Raw genomic sequence first — 17,236 nt, 5'->3', positions numbered from 1 at the left:
GAGATTGTATGAATACACTACTTGTATTAATATCTTTGTATCTCTCTGAAACTGCCCTCATGTAAATGTTCCCTTCCTCGGGCACCTCTGAATTGACCCTCCTCATTTCTGTTCTTCTGATCAATGATCTACTTTGGACGGATTGACATGCGCCAAAGCTATCACAAACACTGTCCTTCCTTTAACCTTCCCCCACCCCTGCACCCTCTTTCCCCCACTGCTTTACCCCTTCCTGTTTCCGTTCCTCCGCATAGCAGAGTCTGGACACTTCAGGCGAGGGCACGACACACTAAAATCCAGACAAGCCTCAGCGCATTGAGACCCAAACGGTAGTGCTTTCAGACATTGTAAAAGATATTTAACATAACTTAATATCCAACATTTCTTCCCCTGTTATCGCTCTAGAAGGCAAGCAGACCTATAACGAGGAAGATGCTGAATCTGTGGAGAAGGTAGACGTGAGCGCAAAAGACACTGCTCGTAGAATGGGCCAGCTGCAGTTTTCATCACAGACTGTGAAGCGGATCCTGGAAATTCTAAGCGATGAGTCGGTGAGTCTCCCCTTTGGACAGCTGAATCCGGAATGACATGACACATTACTCGATTTGTTTTTGGTAAATATAATGTTCGGAAATCTAGTCTTTCTGCTGCTACAAACAGACGAAGCTTGAGCAAGACAACAGAGCTAGAAAATCATGTAGACTTTATTTGTTTCTCATATTGCATTCTAAGAAAAAGGAGCTGGGATTATCGCCTCTTCAAGTTGCCCTCATTGTGGTCACCTGCTCTTCAGCCGTACAATCGCTGAAGAGGATCCACCACCCTTACAAGCACGTTTGTGCCACATTGTGGAAAAGATGCGCTTTTCGAAAACTAAACATAAAGGAAAACTCTACCCTATTTTTTAGCTGTATTTTTCAACCCAAAATAATACCACTCCGGGATTTAAACATTGCCTACAGAGTCTGTGCCCTGTTGTCTTTTCTCTGTATTTATTGTATTTCTCAATGTATTTGACAGTTTTTCAGGGTGCTAGATATGCCACACTTGGCCTTTCAGAGTAGCACTTTCGAGGCGCACGGACATCATTTCCAGACAGATGCGTTGGTTCCTGTAGAGGACAATTGCTGCAAAGAAGCTGCTGCCATTTGAGGATCACAAAAGAATCTTCTGAAAACCCTCAATGCTGTCAGTGGGGACGGGGTTCCAGAGATTCTGAATCTCACAGTGCCTGGCCCGGTCCCTGCGGCAGGGGAGAGAAGTGGTGGCACGCAGACATACAGAGCCCGTCTCTACTTCAACAAGGCTCTTTCCATGATCTCCCCCTCGCTCTCTCTCTGATATGATATATGATATGATTGGTTATTTATAACGCGCTTAATATCCATAGGTTTCTAAGCGCGGACCTGTGGATCGAACCTGTGGTGCTCTGTGTCGTCTTGCTTCCAAGGCAAGCATTTTGCCCCTGAGCTATCCTCCCGAGACATGGATTAATCCAGACTCTTCATCCCTGGGCCGCAACCACATGGGTCTAGTGGTTGTGTCTTTGCATCTAATTCGCTTTTCTTTGTCACTGTTGTTAAGGGCCTGCACTTCCTCCTTCTTTGTAATCTGCTGTCTCTCTAGTGGTACAGTTCCTCCAACCTTCCCACCCTCTTTCTTCCTAGATGACACCAGCTTCCTTACAGCTCTTGTCTTGCTTCCTCCTTGATGTAAGCGACTCCCTCCAACTTTCTTGATGTTCTTCCTCCAACCTTCGCTCGCTCTGATGGTCCGCCTCCTCCACTCCCCAACTAATCGCAGCCTTCTGCTGGTGACTATCTCTTCCTTCAACCTCCACCAGAAAACCACTTCTTCCTCCTCTCCCAACACCTCTCCTTTTTCCCTCTGATAGTATCAATCCCTCCCAGCAGCTTCCTTTCAACTCGCCATCCAGCCTTCCGCACTCTCCTCCTTCTCGTCTCTCAGGAATTGTCTTTTTCGCCACCCTCCACCAAACTCTTTTCTGAATCTGCTGTCTCCCATCTCCTGGCATGGTATTTGATGCTTTTGAGAATTACTGTGCACTCAGAGCTGTGCAGTTAGGTGTTTGTGCCACAGGTGGGTGGTCATGTGAGTTGGAAGGTGGGCTGGTCTCAGGATACATGAAGGCCTGCTGCCATATTGGATCCTACAGGGGTCATGGGCATGTGTGGAGTCTCCCTCTGTCCTCCTGAGAGCCCTGCTCTCATCGCTTTCTTTTGCGGCTGGGTCCATCTGCTGCCCTGCATGTGAATGTACAGCTGGAAAATGTCTTGTTAATAATGGGAAACTTGCAAGTGTGGGTCCTCTGCAAAGTTAAGAGGATGAGATGTGTTTCCTTGCTCGTGCATTTTGTGCGAGGCAGCTTCTATTTGTTGGAGCGATTCTGTGTAAAAGCAGAACCTCTGAGAGCCGTGCGCTTATGAGCCATAATGCGAAGTGGTAGAATATGTACTTCCTCGAGCATCTGGGAATTTAATATGTTGCAACATTGATCTCTTCAAGGGAGAGCTTCTTTTTTTATGCTAGATGTTTGGTTCTGGCCCGGGAGCTTGAATGCCTCTCTTAAGGCACTTACTTTATGGGAAAGACATCTCGAAGGGTTACGGGTCTCCTCTTTTCTACATGGTGGCATCAGGTAGGGTTTGGGCTGCAGGGGTATGAGGGTCCCTGTGACTATCCCTTTTGTGAAGTAGCATAGGAATATAAGCAGTGCTGGAATGAAGGACCATGTGCTGTATATCTGCATGAGGGGAAGAAGTGTGTATCCCTCTGCGACCTTCCCCTTGGGGTCTCTGTATATAACTAGTAGTGGTGGAGATGTGAAGCCTCTTGGCACTATCCCTCGGATGGCCATGGGCATCTGTAAGGAAGGGACGGATGCAGGTGCCCCTATGATTTCTCCATGCCTTCGTTGGGGGGGCCTGTGGATCCCCGTTGTACCATTCGGAGTTCAGCATCCACTGCTTTGCAGTAGTTCTGGACCTCTTTGACCACCCCACTGTCATGCTTCCAAGATTAGGCGAAGGACTTCGTCACACTTGACAACATCTACACCAACCTGATGAGAATGTACTTAGAGGTTATGGGAAAGAATGACCTTATGTGTGGCGTCTTAAAACAACTTTCTTAACCAGTCCTTTGGCAGTCATTTGAGGCTAATTGCACCATATGATTTACCCAATTTATTGGGCTTTTTTCTCCAGAATAATCTCAAAATGAGGGGAATGAATGACATCAAATATAAGCACGCTCAATTTGTTGCAGTCCTTTTCATCTGGAAACATATCCCATCCACCCATTGTAAACATTGCAGCATTATATTTCACGTGTATTTACTGCACATATGTTTATGTTTAATGACTGTACAGCACACACAGCAAACGCAGTTGCCTTGAGGTGCAGTTAAAAGACAATCTCAAACAGTAAAAATGGTCACCATGGAGGAGTGTGTTGCATTGCCATCAGGCAGAGCACTGTACGGTTTCCTGCAGGCTTCCTGAATAAGTAGAAGGATAAAGAACAGGATGCACACCGATTGACCCTGCATAGGAGGCTGGCCTTGGTGATGCACTGGCCTAGTGTTTCCTGCACTAACACATCATAGCAACACATCCATTCTAATGAAAGGTTATACATGGAAGCCATAAACTGAATCAATACTGACATTTATGATGACCAGGAATCCATACTACCATCTCCCACATTGGTGCATGTCCACCATCCCCAAGATCTTGAAGCTGATCCTGGGATCAATGTTGTGTTTGGGCAGACCTATGCCCTGTCAACGGTGTTATATGCACATTTTATGCCATCACAGACTTTCCCAATGTGGTTGATGCATTGGACTGCAACCACATTACCCTCATCTAGTCCAAGGCCGCCAGAGACCAGGTGTACTGAAAGAAGCACTTGCAGCACGCTGTCAACGTACAGATCATTTGTGATACAGACTAGGCGTTCCACTGCTTCAAACAGTCCAGGGTGAAAGGATGTGCAGGTGCCAGATAGAGTTGTGTGCAGATAAACTCCCAGAGCTTGATCCTGATGTGTGGTGGTGGACTGGATCACCAGAGAACCAGAATCCCGCCTTCCCACTTCCCAGAGTGCCATTCACCGGATAATCAGTTCATTGTCTGAAATCTTGTGTTTTGTTTGTTTTCCCAGCCATCATCGTTGCCTTCAGGCATTTAAGGAAGTTTACATAAGCATGGAGCCAGCAGTATGAGTTGTCCAAAGACAGAATATGCATCATTTCTAAGGGACCCGGCACAGGTAGCACTGCAGGGGGCCACTACAGTTGAAGGCTTCGTACTTCGTGGCCGTAACTCTATATGCTTTGCCACGGGTAGCCAAAGGCGAGACCCTCGATTGGCCAATTCACTTATCATTAAATTCTTGATGGAATGTTCCGCCTCATTTTTAGTACATAGTAGATATGTAATGTTGCCATGGTACCCCTACACCCCTACATCCCATCCCCTTTACTTCGTACTGATGGGGAGTCCATCCGATGGCGACTGGGCCAGAGCCTTTTTTCAGCACAAAAAAAACAACTTCTTCTTTAAATTTGTTGCATGATATGGCATACCTAGATGTGTCCGCCCACGCTGACTCCTCCCATTGTCCTGGTCCGTTAGTCCTATTTACTGTTCAACGGGTTTGGGCGCTATATGCACTGCATCAACTTTTGCTTTTTGTTGCTATAGCGTCCCCTCATAAAAGATTTTTTCTTTTAAATTCCTTATGCTGTTTCACCTCCACATGTTTGCCGTATGCCACTGATAACAGGATTTACCTCTTGCGCCTCCTGTGTCAGGAAACTCTTGGCCTCAGGCGCACACAGTCTCTGTTAGAGGTAGCTGGGCTCTAACCATATCTGGAACTCCTGCTGGCTGTGTTCGGCACTAACCGCCTGCATGCTTAATCGACTATGTCGGTGGAGGGATCTTCTGGGCACTTGCCCATCACTTCCCATGAAGGATTTTTCCAGAGATCGACATCTGAGGGCGTCACGCTCTGCCGAGATAAGAAGTCTTTTTTTCACAGGCACGCTGGGACGGCAGCTCCTTTCCTGGTACCCCCAACTGGTAGGTGTCCTTCTGATCCTCCAAAAACCACCAGGGATGGTCTGGAGGCCGTAACAGCTACACTGGCTCTAGGGCTGAGGGTTCTTCAGCACTGAATTTAGTTTCAAGGGGGCAGTAGTTACCAGCGACATTCTCGCTGAGGGTACTTGGGTCTCTCCCAGGCCTACACTTGAGCCTCCCATCTCTGCTACTGGGATCCACCCTGGTTTTCTCTTGACCCGATGTTGTTATGTTAAAGCCCTCGTGCCCCCCACTCTGCAGGCTGCAGACTTCACAAAATGACAAACCAAAATAAGACAGTGAATAAGGAGCAGACTGGTATGTCAAGGGAGCAATCACGCACAGTTCCCAAGATGCCGTGTCTATGACCCAGCATCAGCAGTTAGTTCTTGACCAGGAGGAGATGGCTGTGAGGTCATACATCACTGGTGCCCCTGCTGCCAACAGTACCTCAAGGATCCTTTATGCCTTGTTCGGACTGGCAATCCAACTATGAAAGCACTTCATATCCGACCTCATCATCTGCACTTCCTCCATGGACTCTTTGGACAGCTCGACATAGACAACCGTACTAGGTACTGTGATGGGTCACAGCAATGCGAGGTGGACAACTGTTTGATATTTGTTCAAAATATGCCATTTCAGTAGAAGAAAAATATTATCACAATACCTCACTTGCCCTACTCTCCTGTGTGTTTCCCTACCTAACAAAACTAAGGGACAACAATGCAACACAGGAATGCTGGCCCTCAACTATAAACCTCAAATGCCAAAGAAAATATATGGCAATTCAGTTGATAACATCTTAACAGCCTGGGTAAACTCCCGTCCCCAGGATTCAAGATGTATTCCTTTTCAACTTTCAGCAAAAAGAGTATAAGGAAAACCGACATAGGTAGTAGTGTCAAGTTCTTGAAAAGTCGATATCAGTTCTCGAAAAGTCAGTATCAAGGTAAACATTTGTTAACCACAGTTCCAACAACAACAAAATGTTCCTCTTCTTCTGAGATAAAGAGCTTCCACTTCTTCAGAATAGCATCAATGGTTTTCTCTGTCACGATGCCTTTTTACCACGTCCAGACTTGACACAGTTCAAAAAGAAATATAACTTCCAGAAAGTTAATGGTACAACAGTCTTGGTTAACAATGCTTATTCCCCTCTTCAGGTTAGAAATCACAGTAGGTACATTTGTCAGCTTCTACTTCAACTACTTCACTTATACCACAGTTTACCATGAGGACACTCTCCTTGACCCCATAGCATTCCGCTTCAATTGAACTACTGAAGTCTTACATCCACAAAAATATACCCCCACAGCTTCAGCACTTTGAATTTCAAAGACGAGTGTGGACGAGATTAACCTTAAGGCACTGCAACACCCTAAAGTAGATAAGGCACTCTTCCTCTGAATATATATTCAAAAGGGGCAGCTTCTTTGCCTCTCTTGTCTTTCTATACCCACAACCACTTCAGTCTTGTATTTGAGCAGCAAGGTTTGCCTTCCCCACCTTTTCTTCACCTCTTTTGCCAATGTCAGCCGTGCCAATGTTGGCCACACAATTACCCAGAAGCCTTGGTGCCACACTCTTGGCTTTAGGTAATGCTTGCACTCTTGTATTTTAGGCAATTTTGATCTTTTATAGGCTCACAATGTTCATTAGTACAGTTTCTGGCTTTGAGAAAAGGCTGCATTACTCTTAATAGAGGAATACTCTTGGATTGGGCGATGCTTTCTCTCACTCCAACTTCAAATATTAAGTTAAACACTTGCCTTATCTTAGTAACAATGATTGCTTGCTTCAATATAGAGATGAAGTTCCCTTTCAACTTTGAAAACAAAATTAGTCACACGCGACCACTTCTTCATGGAGTTTCAAAGCTTTAAGTATTTAAACATGGGATTTCATAACAGTCGTTCTGCTTAATGAAAGACACACAACCTATTATGTTCACTCTCCTTTTCGGAAACTAAATTAGGTATATGCGACCATTCCTTCATACAGTTTAAAGACTTTAAGGGTTTTAACAATGGTGTTCCAGTAACATTTAGTTTCAATGCAAGTAAAAGTAAACCTTTTCATTCACTAGCACGCCTTACTTCCATTGTTCCCTGGTTAGCGAATGCATCAAACAACTTCATCTCACTTCTACTCATTACGCAAGGGAAAGACAGACTGGATATTGCTGGCAGTACTCGTGCAGTCAGAACACCAGGTTTGACTCACCGGCTTCTGGTATCCTTGTTCTGTGGGTTGCTCGAATTACACGACTTCAGGCACCACGTCTATAACTTCTGGCTGTTCAGGGACCCACACCCTTTCTCTGCTCAGGTGTCTCTGGTCCGGCCACTCGATTAAGGAGCCCCTCTTGCTCCTGAGACCTGCGTCTTGCCCCCTGCTCCTTGCTTCGGTCTCCGACTTGTTTTTCTTCCAGCAACCATGGCAATCAGGCTCACATGGTGAAAGACAGCCTCTCTGCACATCTTCCGCTGTGCAGCCTCTTCACTTCAGAGTTTGGGGGGAACAGGACCCTCTCAGAACAAGCAGGTGAAATCTGCTGCATCCATGTTCCGACGTCCCTCTGGTTCTCCCACTTCTGCTTGGTTTGCCAGCTCTGTGCCGCCTTCTTTCTCCTTCTGCTGGTACTGCTGCACGCACAGCAGTCACATTTCCAGCTTCTTCCTCTCCTCTCTTTTGCCTACACCTGTGGGGGCCTTTTATGCCTCCCAGTGTCTGTCAGGTGTTGGCTGTTAGCCTTAATTGCCTGACTATGCTGACAACATGCCTCTTCAGCCCTATTCCTCGTCCCAGTACTTATGGTATTATGGGACATGTAGTCCCCACCAACAAAGTTAGTACTTTTAGTGGTTTGCTTTACTTTAGCTGTAGGTTTACTTCCCTTAAGATTATTTAAAAGTAAACCTTTAGAATGTGTTGGTACAGGGGAAGACAATCCATTTAAGACAACATTTCCGAATTCCTTTACACTAAACCTTTGAGAGTAAGGGAGGTATGTATCCTGAATAACTTTAAAAGATCTTTCTATTGGTAAGGCTTTCTTAGATTTTATAATACTTGTGTCCGTAACCCCAGATTCTATATGTGGTTTAAGGACACCACAATGACAATAAGCCATTACCTGTGTTGGAAACCTAGAGCGGTTTCCTTGTCACCGGACAAATGCAGTGTCTCATCCCACGGGATCTCCTCACCATCCTGGGCCCTTTCTCCTCCCAGGTGATCCTCCCGCCGAGCACCACGCCCAAGGTCAGGCTCAGGAAGCGACAGCCTTTCCCTGGCCACTTGCGAGGAGACTTTAGGTGGGTTTTAGTGAGGGATCTGCAGGATTCTTCACAGTACTGTCATGGATTCCTCCTTCTCCTGCACCGCCAACAGCCATGTGGACTCCGAGGACAGCCTCCCAGTCTCAGACTAGCCCTGCAGACCGTTTCTTCACCAGGTTTTAAACCGTGATGCGGTTCAGAGCCAAAACATAGTATTTGAATGGGAGTATTAGTGAGATGATCTTGCAGTCGCCCTTATCTCCTGTCACCACGTTGACTCAAGTCACGCCTACGCTGACCACGAGTAAGCCTATGCCAACCATGTTTACCACAGCACCAAGCCTCCCCAAGACCCTGGAACCTGCACCCTTAAAGCTGCCTATGCGACTCTGTCAAATGCTCTGTTTGCTCCGGCACAAACGCAACTCTCCCAGAGGTCCTGCCACCTCAGCAATCATTAGCTGCGACCACAGATATAACTGCATCAAAAGACTGCATCGGGTTTGGGATTCGAGTGTCATTCTTTCATTGTTAACGCTCAAACCCGTTGACCCTTTAGCCTCCACTGGATTGAAGTTTCTGACGTGGAACTTTGCACTTTTGGGGGCTCTCACATCTGTGTGTAGATCGGTTTCTGTGCCTTATACCGTTTTCCACAAGGACATAGTGGTTTTACGTACTCACACAGCCTGTTTGCCTTAAGTAGTGTCCTTGTTCATGTGATGCCAGCAGAGCGCTTAAGTTTTACATGCATCAAACTAAGCAGTTGAGAAGATCAAATGCCATTTTCATTACTTTCGGTGGACCACGGCTCACTATTGCCAGGTGGCTGGTCTCAGGCTTCAATCAATAGTACATCATGCAAAAGCGCGAGACTCCTAAAGGCATTCATGCCCATGCCAACAGGGCTGAAGCCACAGCTGTGGCTTCCCAGCGCAACGTCCCTGGGGTTGTCATCAGAAGGGCTGCCAGATGGTCTTCACCATCGGTATTCTGTAAGCATTACTGTATGGACACTAGTTCCAGGGCTAGTTTTGAACAGGCTGTCCTGCGTAACCTATTTGATAGCCAATAGTCGCTGTCTCCTCCCCAAAGCTGATTCTTGCTGTGAAATCCCCCCATCAGTATAGAGGAACAGGGATGGGACATCCGGGTAAGAAATAGTAGTGACTACTGTGCTTCTAGTCCATAGTCCCCTTTCCTCCGTACGACCCATGCTCTGTCCTCTGTAACTCTGTTACATAGTAGTGGCTGACGAGCGGGACTGACGGGCGAGGCTGGTGTGGGAGGAGTCAACATGGTTGGGCTCACCCAGACACCTCCTGCGTGCAACTAATTTAAATGTTAAGTTGATTTTTTTGTGGTGGAAAAGGCTCCGGTCCCGTCCCCATGGGACAGACTCACATCACTATGGAGGAAAGGGGACCGGACATTGGGGTAAGAAACTGTTGCTCACCATAGTAACTATTGTACTCCTAGTCCATTGTCCCCTTTCCTCCATACTATCAGGGCCCGGCCCACTGGGATGCAATATGTGTAGATGAGAAAAACAGCTCTTGGCCAGTGTGTTAATATGAGGTGCCCTGGGCAACTCCTAGTCAGTGTGTAGGTTATGTGCCTGTGAAACTGAGCCGAAAATCTTTAGTCCAATTGAGGAACCTCATGGCTTTTATCTGAGATTTGAAGGACAACACTGAGCCATTACCCAGGTTACCTGCCTGAGAGACTCGGTTGAGAACCTAGAGCCAGATGGGGGAACTCATGGCAAGTTGCCTATGTCATGCACCAGATCGACTGGGCTGAGAACCTTAAGGCATATGGAGGAATCCTATAGCATTGATTTGAGGGGCAAGCACTAGTCAGACTCAAGGCCTACACACCCAAGAGAATGTGCTGAGAACCTTGAGCCAGATGGCAGAATCTCATGACATTATGCCTGTGTTACTCATCTTGAGAACCTAGAGCCAGATGGGGGAACTCATGGCAAGTTGCCTATGCCATGCACCAGATCGACTGGGCTGAGAACCTTAAGGCATATGGAGGAATCCTATAGCAATGATGTGAGGGGCAAACACTAGTCAGACTCAATGTCTACACACCCAAGAGAATGTGCTGAGAACCTTGAGCCAGATGGCGGAAACTCATGACATTATGCCTTTGTTGCACACCTTGAGAACCTTGAACCAGATGGAGGAATCTCATGGCATTTTGATTATGTGATGCATCTGAGAGATTTGCCTGAGAACTGTAAGCCAGATGGAGGAATCCCATTACATTATACCTCTGTTAGGCACCTGAGAAACTGACTTGAGAACCTTGAGCCAGATGGAGGAATCTCATGACATTATGCCTTTGTTACACACCTTGAGAACCTTGAGCCAGATGGAGGAACCCCTGCCATGTTGCCTATGTTACGCACCCGAGCAACTGGGCTGAGAACCTTAAGCCAGGTGGAGGAAACCCATAGCATTGATATGAGGTTCAAAGTGAAATAAGACTCTTTGCGTAGGTTACACACTCAAGATTCTCGTCCCAATCTCTCAGGCACGTAACCTATGGATTGACTCTGAGTTGGCCTTACCTTGCACACATGGGCTAACAACCATGAGTCAGATGGAGGAATCCTATTGAATTATACCTATATGATGCACCTGACAGACTGGGCTGGGATCCTTGAGCCAGAAGGAGGAATGCCATAGCCTTATGCCCATATGTTGCACCTGAGAGACTGGGATGAGTACCTTGAGCCAGATGGAGGAATCCCATTGAATGATGCCTTTGTTAGGCACCTGAGAGACTGGACTAAGAACGTTGACCGGATGGATGAATCCCATGGCATTATGCCTATATGATGCACCTGAGAGACCGTTTTGAGAGCCTTAAGCCAGACGGAGGAATCTCATGGCATTATGCCTATATGATGCACCTGAGAGACTGGTTTGAGAGCCTTAAGCCAGACGGATGAATCTCATGGCATTATGCCTATATGATGCACCTGAGAGACCGGTTTGAGAGCCTTAAGCCAGACGGATGAATCTCATGGCATTATGCCTATATGATGCACCTGAGAGACCGGTTTGAGAGCCTTAAGCCAGACGGATGAATCTCATGGCATTATGCCTATATGATGCACCTGAGAGACCGGTTTGAGAGCCTTAAGCCAGACGGATGAATCTCATGGCATTATGCCTATATGATGCACCTGAGAGACCGGTTTGAGAGCCTTAAGCCAGACGGATGAATCTCATGGCATTATGCCTATATGATGCACCTGAGAGACCGGTTTGAGAGCTTTAAGCTAGATGGAAGAATCTCATGGCATTATGCCTACATGATTCACTTGACAAACTGGGCTGAGAGCTGTGAGCCAGATGGAGGAATGCCATGGCATTTTAACAGTATGATGCACCTGACAGACAGGGCTGAGATCCTTAAGCCAGATGGAGGAATCCCATGGCATTATGCCGATGTGGTGTACTTGAGATGATGGGCTGAGATCCGTGAGCCAGATGGAGGAATCCCATGGCATTATGCTATGTGATGCACCTGAGAGGCTGGGCTAAGAATCTTGACCAGATGGATGAATCCCATGGCATTATGCCTATATGATGCACCTGACAGACTGGGCTGAGATCCGTGAGCCAGATGGAGGAATCCTATGGCATTATGCCTACATGATTCGCTTGACAAACTGGGCTGAGAGCCGTGAGCCAGATGGAGGAATGCCATGTCATTTTACCAGTATGATGCACCTGATAGACAGGGCTGAGATCCGTGAGCCAGATGGAGGAATCCTATGGCATTATGCCTACATGATTCGCTTGACAAACTGGGCTGAGAGCCGTGAGCCAGATGGAGGAATGCCATGTCATTTTACCAGTATGATGCACCTGATAGACAGGGCTGAGAGCCGTGAGCCAGATGGAGGAATGCCATGGCATTATGCCTATATGATGCACCTGACAGACTGGGCTGAGATCCATGAGCCAGATGGAGGAATCCTATGGCATTATGCCTACATGATTTGCTTGACAAACTGGGCTGAGATCCGTGAGCCAGATGGAGGAATCCTATGGCATTATACATATGTTATGCACATGAGAGACTGGGCTTGGAACCTTAAGCCAGATGGAGGAATGCCATGGCCTTATGCCTTTGTGATGCACATGAGGGACTGAGCTGAGGACCTTGGATGGAGGAATGCCTTAACATTCATCTGTGGTGTCAAGGACAACTCTGACTCAACATAGCTTGCATCCCCAAAAGAATGGGCTGAGAACTATGACCCAGATAGAGGCACGCCAGGTCAATGTTGGGTGACCTCAGACATGGAACGTTTATTTGTTTTCTTCTCAAGTCTTGTGTTAAGGATCGTTTTCAAGTGTCCTCTTTTGAGGGTTTTGCAAAAGCAAACTTCAGTGTTAGGCAAGGGTTTCTAGCAAGTAACTCCTCACGCTGACAGTGGTAACGCAGATCGCTCCCTGTGCTACTGAACTCTTAAGAGGGAAGCCAGGAGGTCCTAAAGAAGAGTTTGATAACACACAAGCACACAATAAAATGATTGCCCACAGAGTATACTAGCTGAAAAATATACTCTTTAGTTGAAAGTAAAGCTGTAATGAGGTGAGACTCCTGGGGGCAGCAGGTAAGTTTTCAAAAGGTTCCTTTATTCAGGTACAGGTTACATGAGGTCAGGAACATGACAGGTACACATCAGGGTCAGAGGGTACAGGACAGGGGCCCGCTGGCTCCCACCACCAAGCCTCACATCTCCAACTGCCTGGCCGTGGAACCCCTTTCCCATTCAATCATTCTCAGCACTCACCCAACATTCTTCTAGTGGCATTACCCGCTCAGGCATCCAGGGAGGACAAGATTCCACAAAAGCATTCCGAAATGTACTGTTTTATTGCTAAGGACCAAAGTTAGGCAAATGTATTTTAAAAACAGTAAAGGGTCTGTGCAAGTCCCTAAACACAGTCAAAACCAGTATTCAAGGGTGTGTGGCCAAGACAGGCACGGCATGGTATCGGATGTGCTCGATGTGAGTATTGTGGTCCGCGGGCGATCCAGGGCCTGCTGCTGAACCACACCACCTTCGAATTGCTGTGTACCGCACTGGAGCGCTCTAGTGGTCTCATTACCTGGGTGCGGTGCCTCTAGGAATGCAGCTCTGTCTGCTGCGACACCGGCTCCACAAAGCCATCCAAGATGGCGCCTGATGCCGGGGCCCGCTCTGGAGTCAGCACTCCTCTTCCTGCGGTGGTCCCTGTGCCTGCTTATAAGTGCGGCTCATGTCCCTTCCCCTTGTGAGTGGGGGGTTGACGCTTGGCTGCTGTTCTGTAGGAGGGACCTAGACTGGCTGAGGTGACCCTCCCCTGGCAGTGGGGGATACAGATACTTATTGTGGAGATTACGTCTTCACCCTCCCCTCCATAGCTCTCGCAACACTGAAGACACTGCTGTGGGTTCAGGGACTACCTCTTAGCATGATGACCCCTCACCTCCAGTGGACTGGCACAGTGAAATGATTACCAACAGAAGGCCTGCTTCAACATCTGATCCTTTTACAGTCCCCATTCTGTCTTCGGCTGTCTACTTGCTCCTATGAGTGACCTGTTGGTGGCAGGTAAGCCCCTGCACTGGCGGTGGAGGGAACAAAGATAGCTATTGTTCACTTATGAAGGGCTCCACCTGAGGATACACTTGCTGGCCTCATGGCCATGATAGCCACAGGGGTTGGTTGGTTCTATAAATGGTGCTGGAGGGATTGATCTTCTCTTGCTGGCCTCATGGCCGACACAGCCACGGGGGTTGATTGGTTCTATAAAAGGAGCTGGAGGGATTGATCTTCTCTTGCTGGTTTTAGAGCCGTCATAGCCACGGGGGTTGATTGGTTCAATAAAAGAATCTTGAGGGATTGATCTTCTCTCTGATTTGAATTGGGCCTGTGGGTCGTTATCACATCAGAAACCTACCCTGATTTCCCTTTGTTGGTCTTTGAGCTGCTTCACACCTAGGTTTGCTACGATGTCCACAACACGCTTCAAGGGGCACATCCTGATTTGACAGGATGTGCACAGGCTGAGGTGTAGCGCTTACCCTGCCCAATACATTGCTTCAGCCATATTCAAAAATAGGGGTACGGCAATCCTGATAGCGAGAGATATCCCTTTTTATTAAAAAGGGCTTGCTGAGAGATCCTGGGGAGTCAGCTCCTATTGAAAGGAACCCTACCTGGTCATCCTGTAACATTATCCTCTCGATATCTTCCGAGTGATAATCAGCATGATTGTTTATCAACACTTCTCCCAATACTTACACAGGACATGCTTATTATTGGGGGAGATTTTAATCTGTTTCTGGATCTGGGGGGCGTATAATAGGCTCCGACCCACTCCTAGAGATTATATAAATGCACTCGCCTTGCTGAGAACCGTGCAGGAGTTGGGTATTATTGATTTCCGGAGGCTCGCCCATGTCAGTGAAAGAGAATATACTCATTACTCAAGTGTACATAGGGGCTTTTTTTTTAATTGATCTGCTCTTCTTACCAGCCTCGTTGGTCCCTTTTGTTTCGAGCTCTGATAATGGCCCTTGACTATTTTCCGATCACTCTATAGTTTCAGCTACGTTACGCATAGATAGGATTCACTCCATTTTGAAGCGTAAGTGGAAGCTTTATGACCCGCTTTTCCAGGACCCGGTTGTTCGTAGAGTAATTGCCACGGCTATTGGTAACTATTTTACTGATAATGATATAGATGTGACCAAGACTGGGTTTTAGTGGTATGCTGTGAAGACCGGCATAAGGGGAGAAATCATTAGCCTCTCAGTGGCCTACTTCAAATCGAGAAAACAAGCAAGGGAGCGCCTGGAGACTCAGGTGCGTGAACTAGACAGAGGGGTCATCATGTCCAGACAAAATCCCCAAAAGCTTATAGGGAGTTGAGATTGGCTAGGTCAAATTTGGAAATGCTGATGGCAACTGATACCGCCACACCCTATTGCGTAGGAAACAATATCATTACATGCATAGTAATAAGGCTAACAAGCTGTTGGCATAGAAACTGAAAATACAGAGCTTCAGAAATCCCATAACAGGTATCAGGAATGACTGCAGGATCTTATGGTTCAGAGAGACTTCCTTGAATTTTCTATGATCACTTTATGACTTCTGAGGGCTTGGATTTTATAGAGCAGGGCTCTAACCTTACTCCTGCTTCACTTCCCAAGCTCTCCGAGATGCTCCGCAACTAATTGGAGCTTCCTGTCACGAAAGATGAAACTGAAATGGCAATTAACTCACGTCTCAATCAAAAGGCCCCAGCACCCGGATGGGTTCACACCAATGTTTTACGAAACATTTAAGACCAGCTGATTTCTCCCCTTACTGCACTATTTAATTCCATTCCACAGTCGGAGGTGGTGTCAGAAACAATGGGGGAGTCCGTGCTGTCTCTAACACTTAAGCCGGCTAAGGATGACACATTTTGCGATTAGTATCGCCCTTTTTCACTCCTTAAGACAGACACCAAGATTTGCTCAAAGGTTCTGGCTTCTAGGCTAGCGGGCGCTCTTCCATCCCTGGTACACCGAGATCGGACGGATTCATTGTCAACCGAAGTACGCATTACAATATTAGGCATGCCATAAATGTAGTTGAGATCTGGCATAGGTGTAAAATCTCAATGACGTTGCTGGCACTCGACACCAACAAGGCCTTTGATATGATATGGCATTTATAACGCGCCTATAAACAAATGTTTCAAGGCGCGACACGGCAAGGGAGGGGAACAGAAGGAAGAGAGACAATGATCATACTGGCCAGGTGAAATTGAGATCACGTATGTGCAGGGGGGGTGGGGAAGGGGAAAGTGCGAGGAGGAGGGGAAGTGCAGTACATGGGATAACAGTAAATAAATAGAAAACAATAATAGGAACAATAATAAGAAGTGCGGCCAGCTGGTGGCAGGTGCACGGGTAAGTGCAGGCATCAGGTGTCAAGTGCTGGTAGGGGGCTGTAGAGATACAGAGCCAGCCCCAGAATGCAAAGGTTGCCAGGGGGGCAGTGCAGGTGTGCAACTGGCAGGGACGGGACCTGAGCCCGAGAGCAGGGGGTAACCAGGAGACCAGTGCAGTTTCAGCCAGGAGTTCAGCAGGGGACAGGAGGAGAGAAAGCAGAGGCAAAGAGGAAGGTCTTGAGGTGCTTCTGGAACCAGAGATGGTTCTCCTCAATTTTCAGAGAAGCAGGGAGGCTGTTCCAGAGGGAGGCCCGAGCCGAAGAAAGAGATCTACCACCAACTTGTTGCTTGGAGAAGTGACTGACCCTGAGGGAGTTGGAGGCGAATGAGCGAAGAGCTCGAGAAGGAATATATTTAAGAAGAGAGATGATTTGAAGATATGGAGGCCGCAGGCCCCATAAAGCCTTATGGACAATGCAGAGGGGTTTGAACTGAATTCTCGCAGCCACTAGGAGCCAGTGCAGAGATTTCAGTCCTGGAGAGATACGACCCCTGGGCTTTAGGCCAAGGACAAGTCTCGCAGTCCTGTTCTGGATGAGTTGCAGAGGGCGGAGAGTAGAGGCAGGCAGATTTAGAAAGTGGCTGTTGCAGTAGTCCAGCCTGAGAGAACTATATCTCTGGAGACAGTGAGCCCCTGGGGGAAGGAGAGGAAAGGAATAATACCTCTGGGGAGGTGCAGCTGGTAGTGTGACCTCTTAGAGACGTCCGAGATGTGAGGAGAGAAGGAGTGTGTGGAGTCGAAGATGACCTCAAGGTTTTTAGCCTCACAGGTGAGAGCAGGAAGAGGGCCAAGAGAGGCTGGCCAGAGACAAACAGG

The 17,236-nt window shown here is 47.4% G+C and overlaps 1 protein-coding gene across 1 annotated transcript in view; it reads left to right on the top strand.

Annotated features, from left to right (window-relative positions):
* LOC138498060 (dynein regulatory complex protein 1-like) overlaps positions 1-17,236 on the top strand; it is a 371,050-nt gene that overhangs the window by 256,206 nt on the left and 97,608 nt on the right. Inside the window, exon 11 of the mRNA XM_069621906.1 lies at positions 406-551. Within this exon, the coding sequence (XP_069478007.1) occupies positions 406-551 (146 nt within the window). The remainder of the gene's footprint in view (positions 1-405; positions 552-17,236) is intronic.

This window comes from Ambystoma mexicanum, chromosome 5q (genome assembly GCF_040938575.1).
Source record: "Ambystoma mexicanum isolate Mex_15411 chromosome 5q, UKY_AmexF1_1, whole genome shotgun sequence".
NCBI lineage: Eukaryota > Metazoa > Chordata > Amphibia > Caudata > Ambystomatidae > Ambystoma > Ambystoma mexicanum.
Note: the sequence above shows the minus strand (reverse complement) of the source record. Positions and strands in the feature narration are given on the sequence as shown.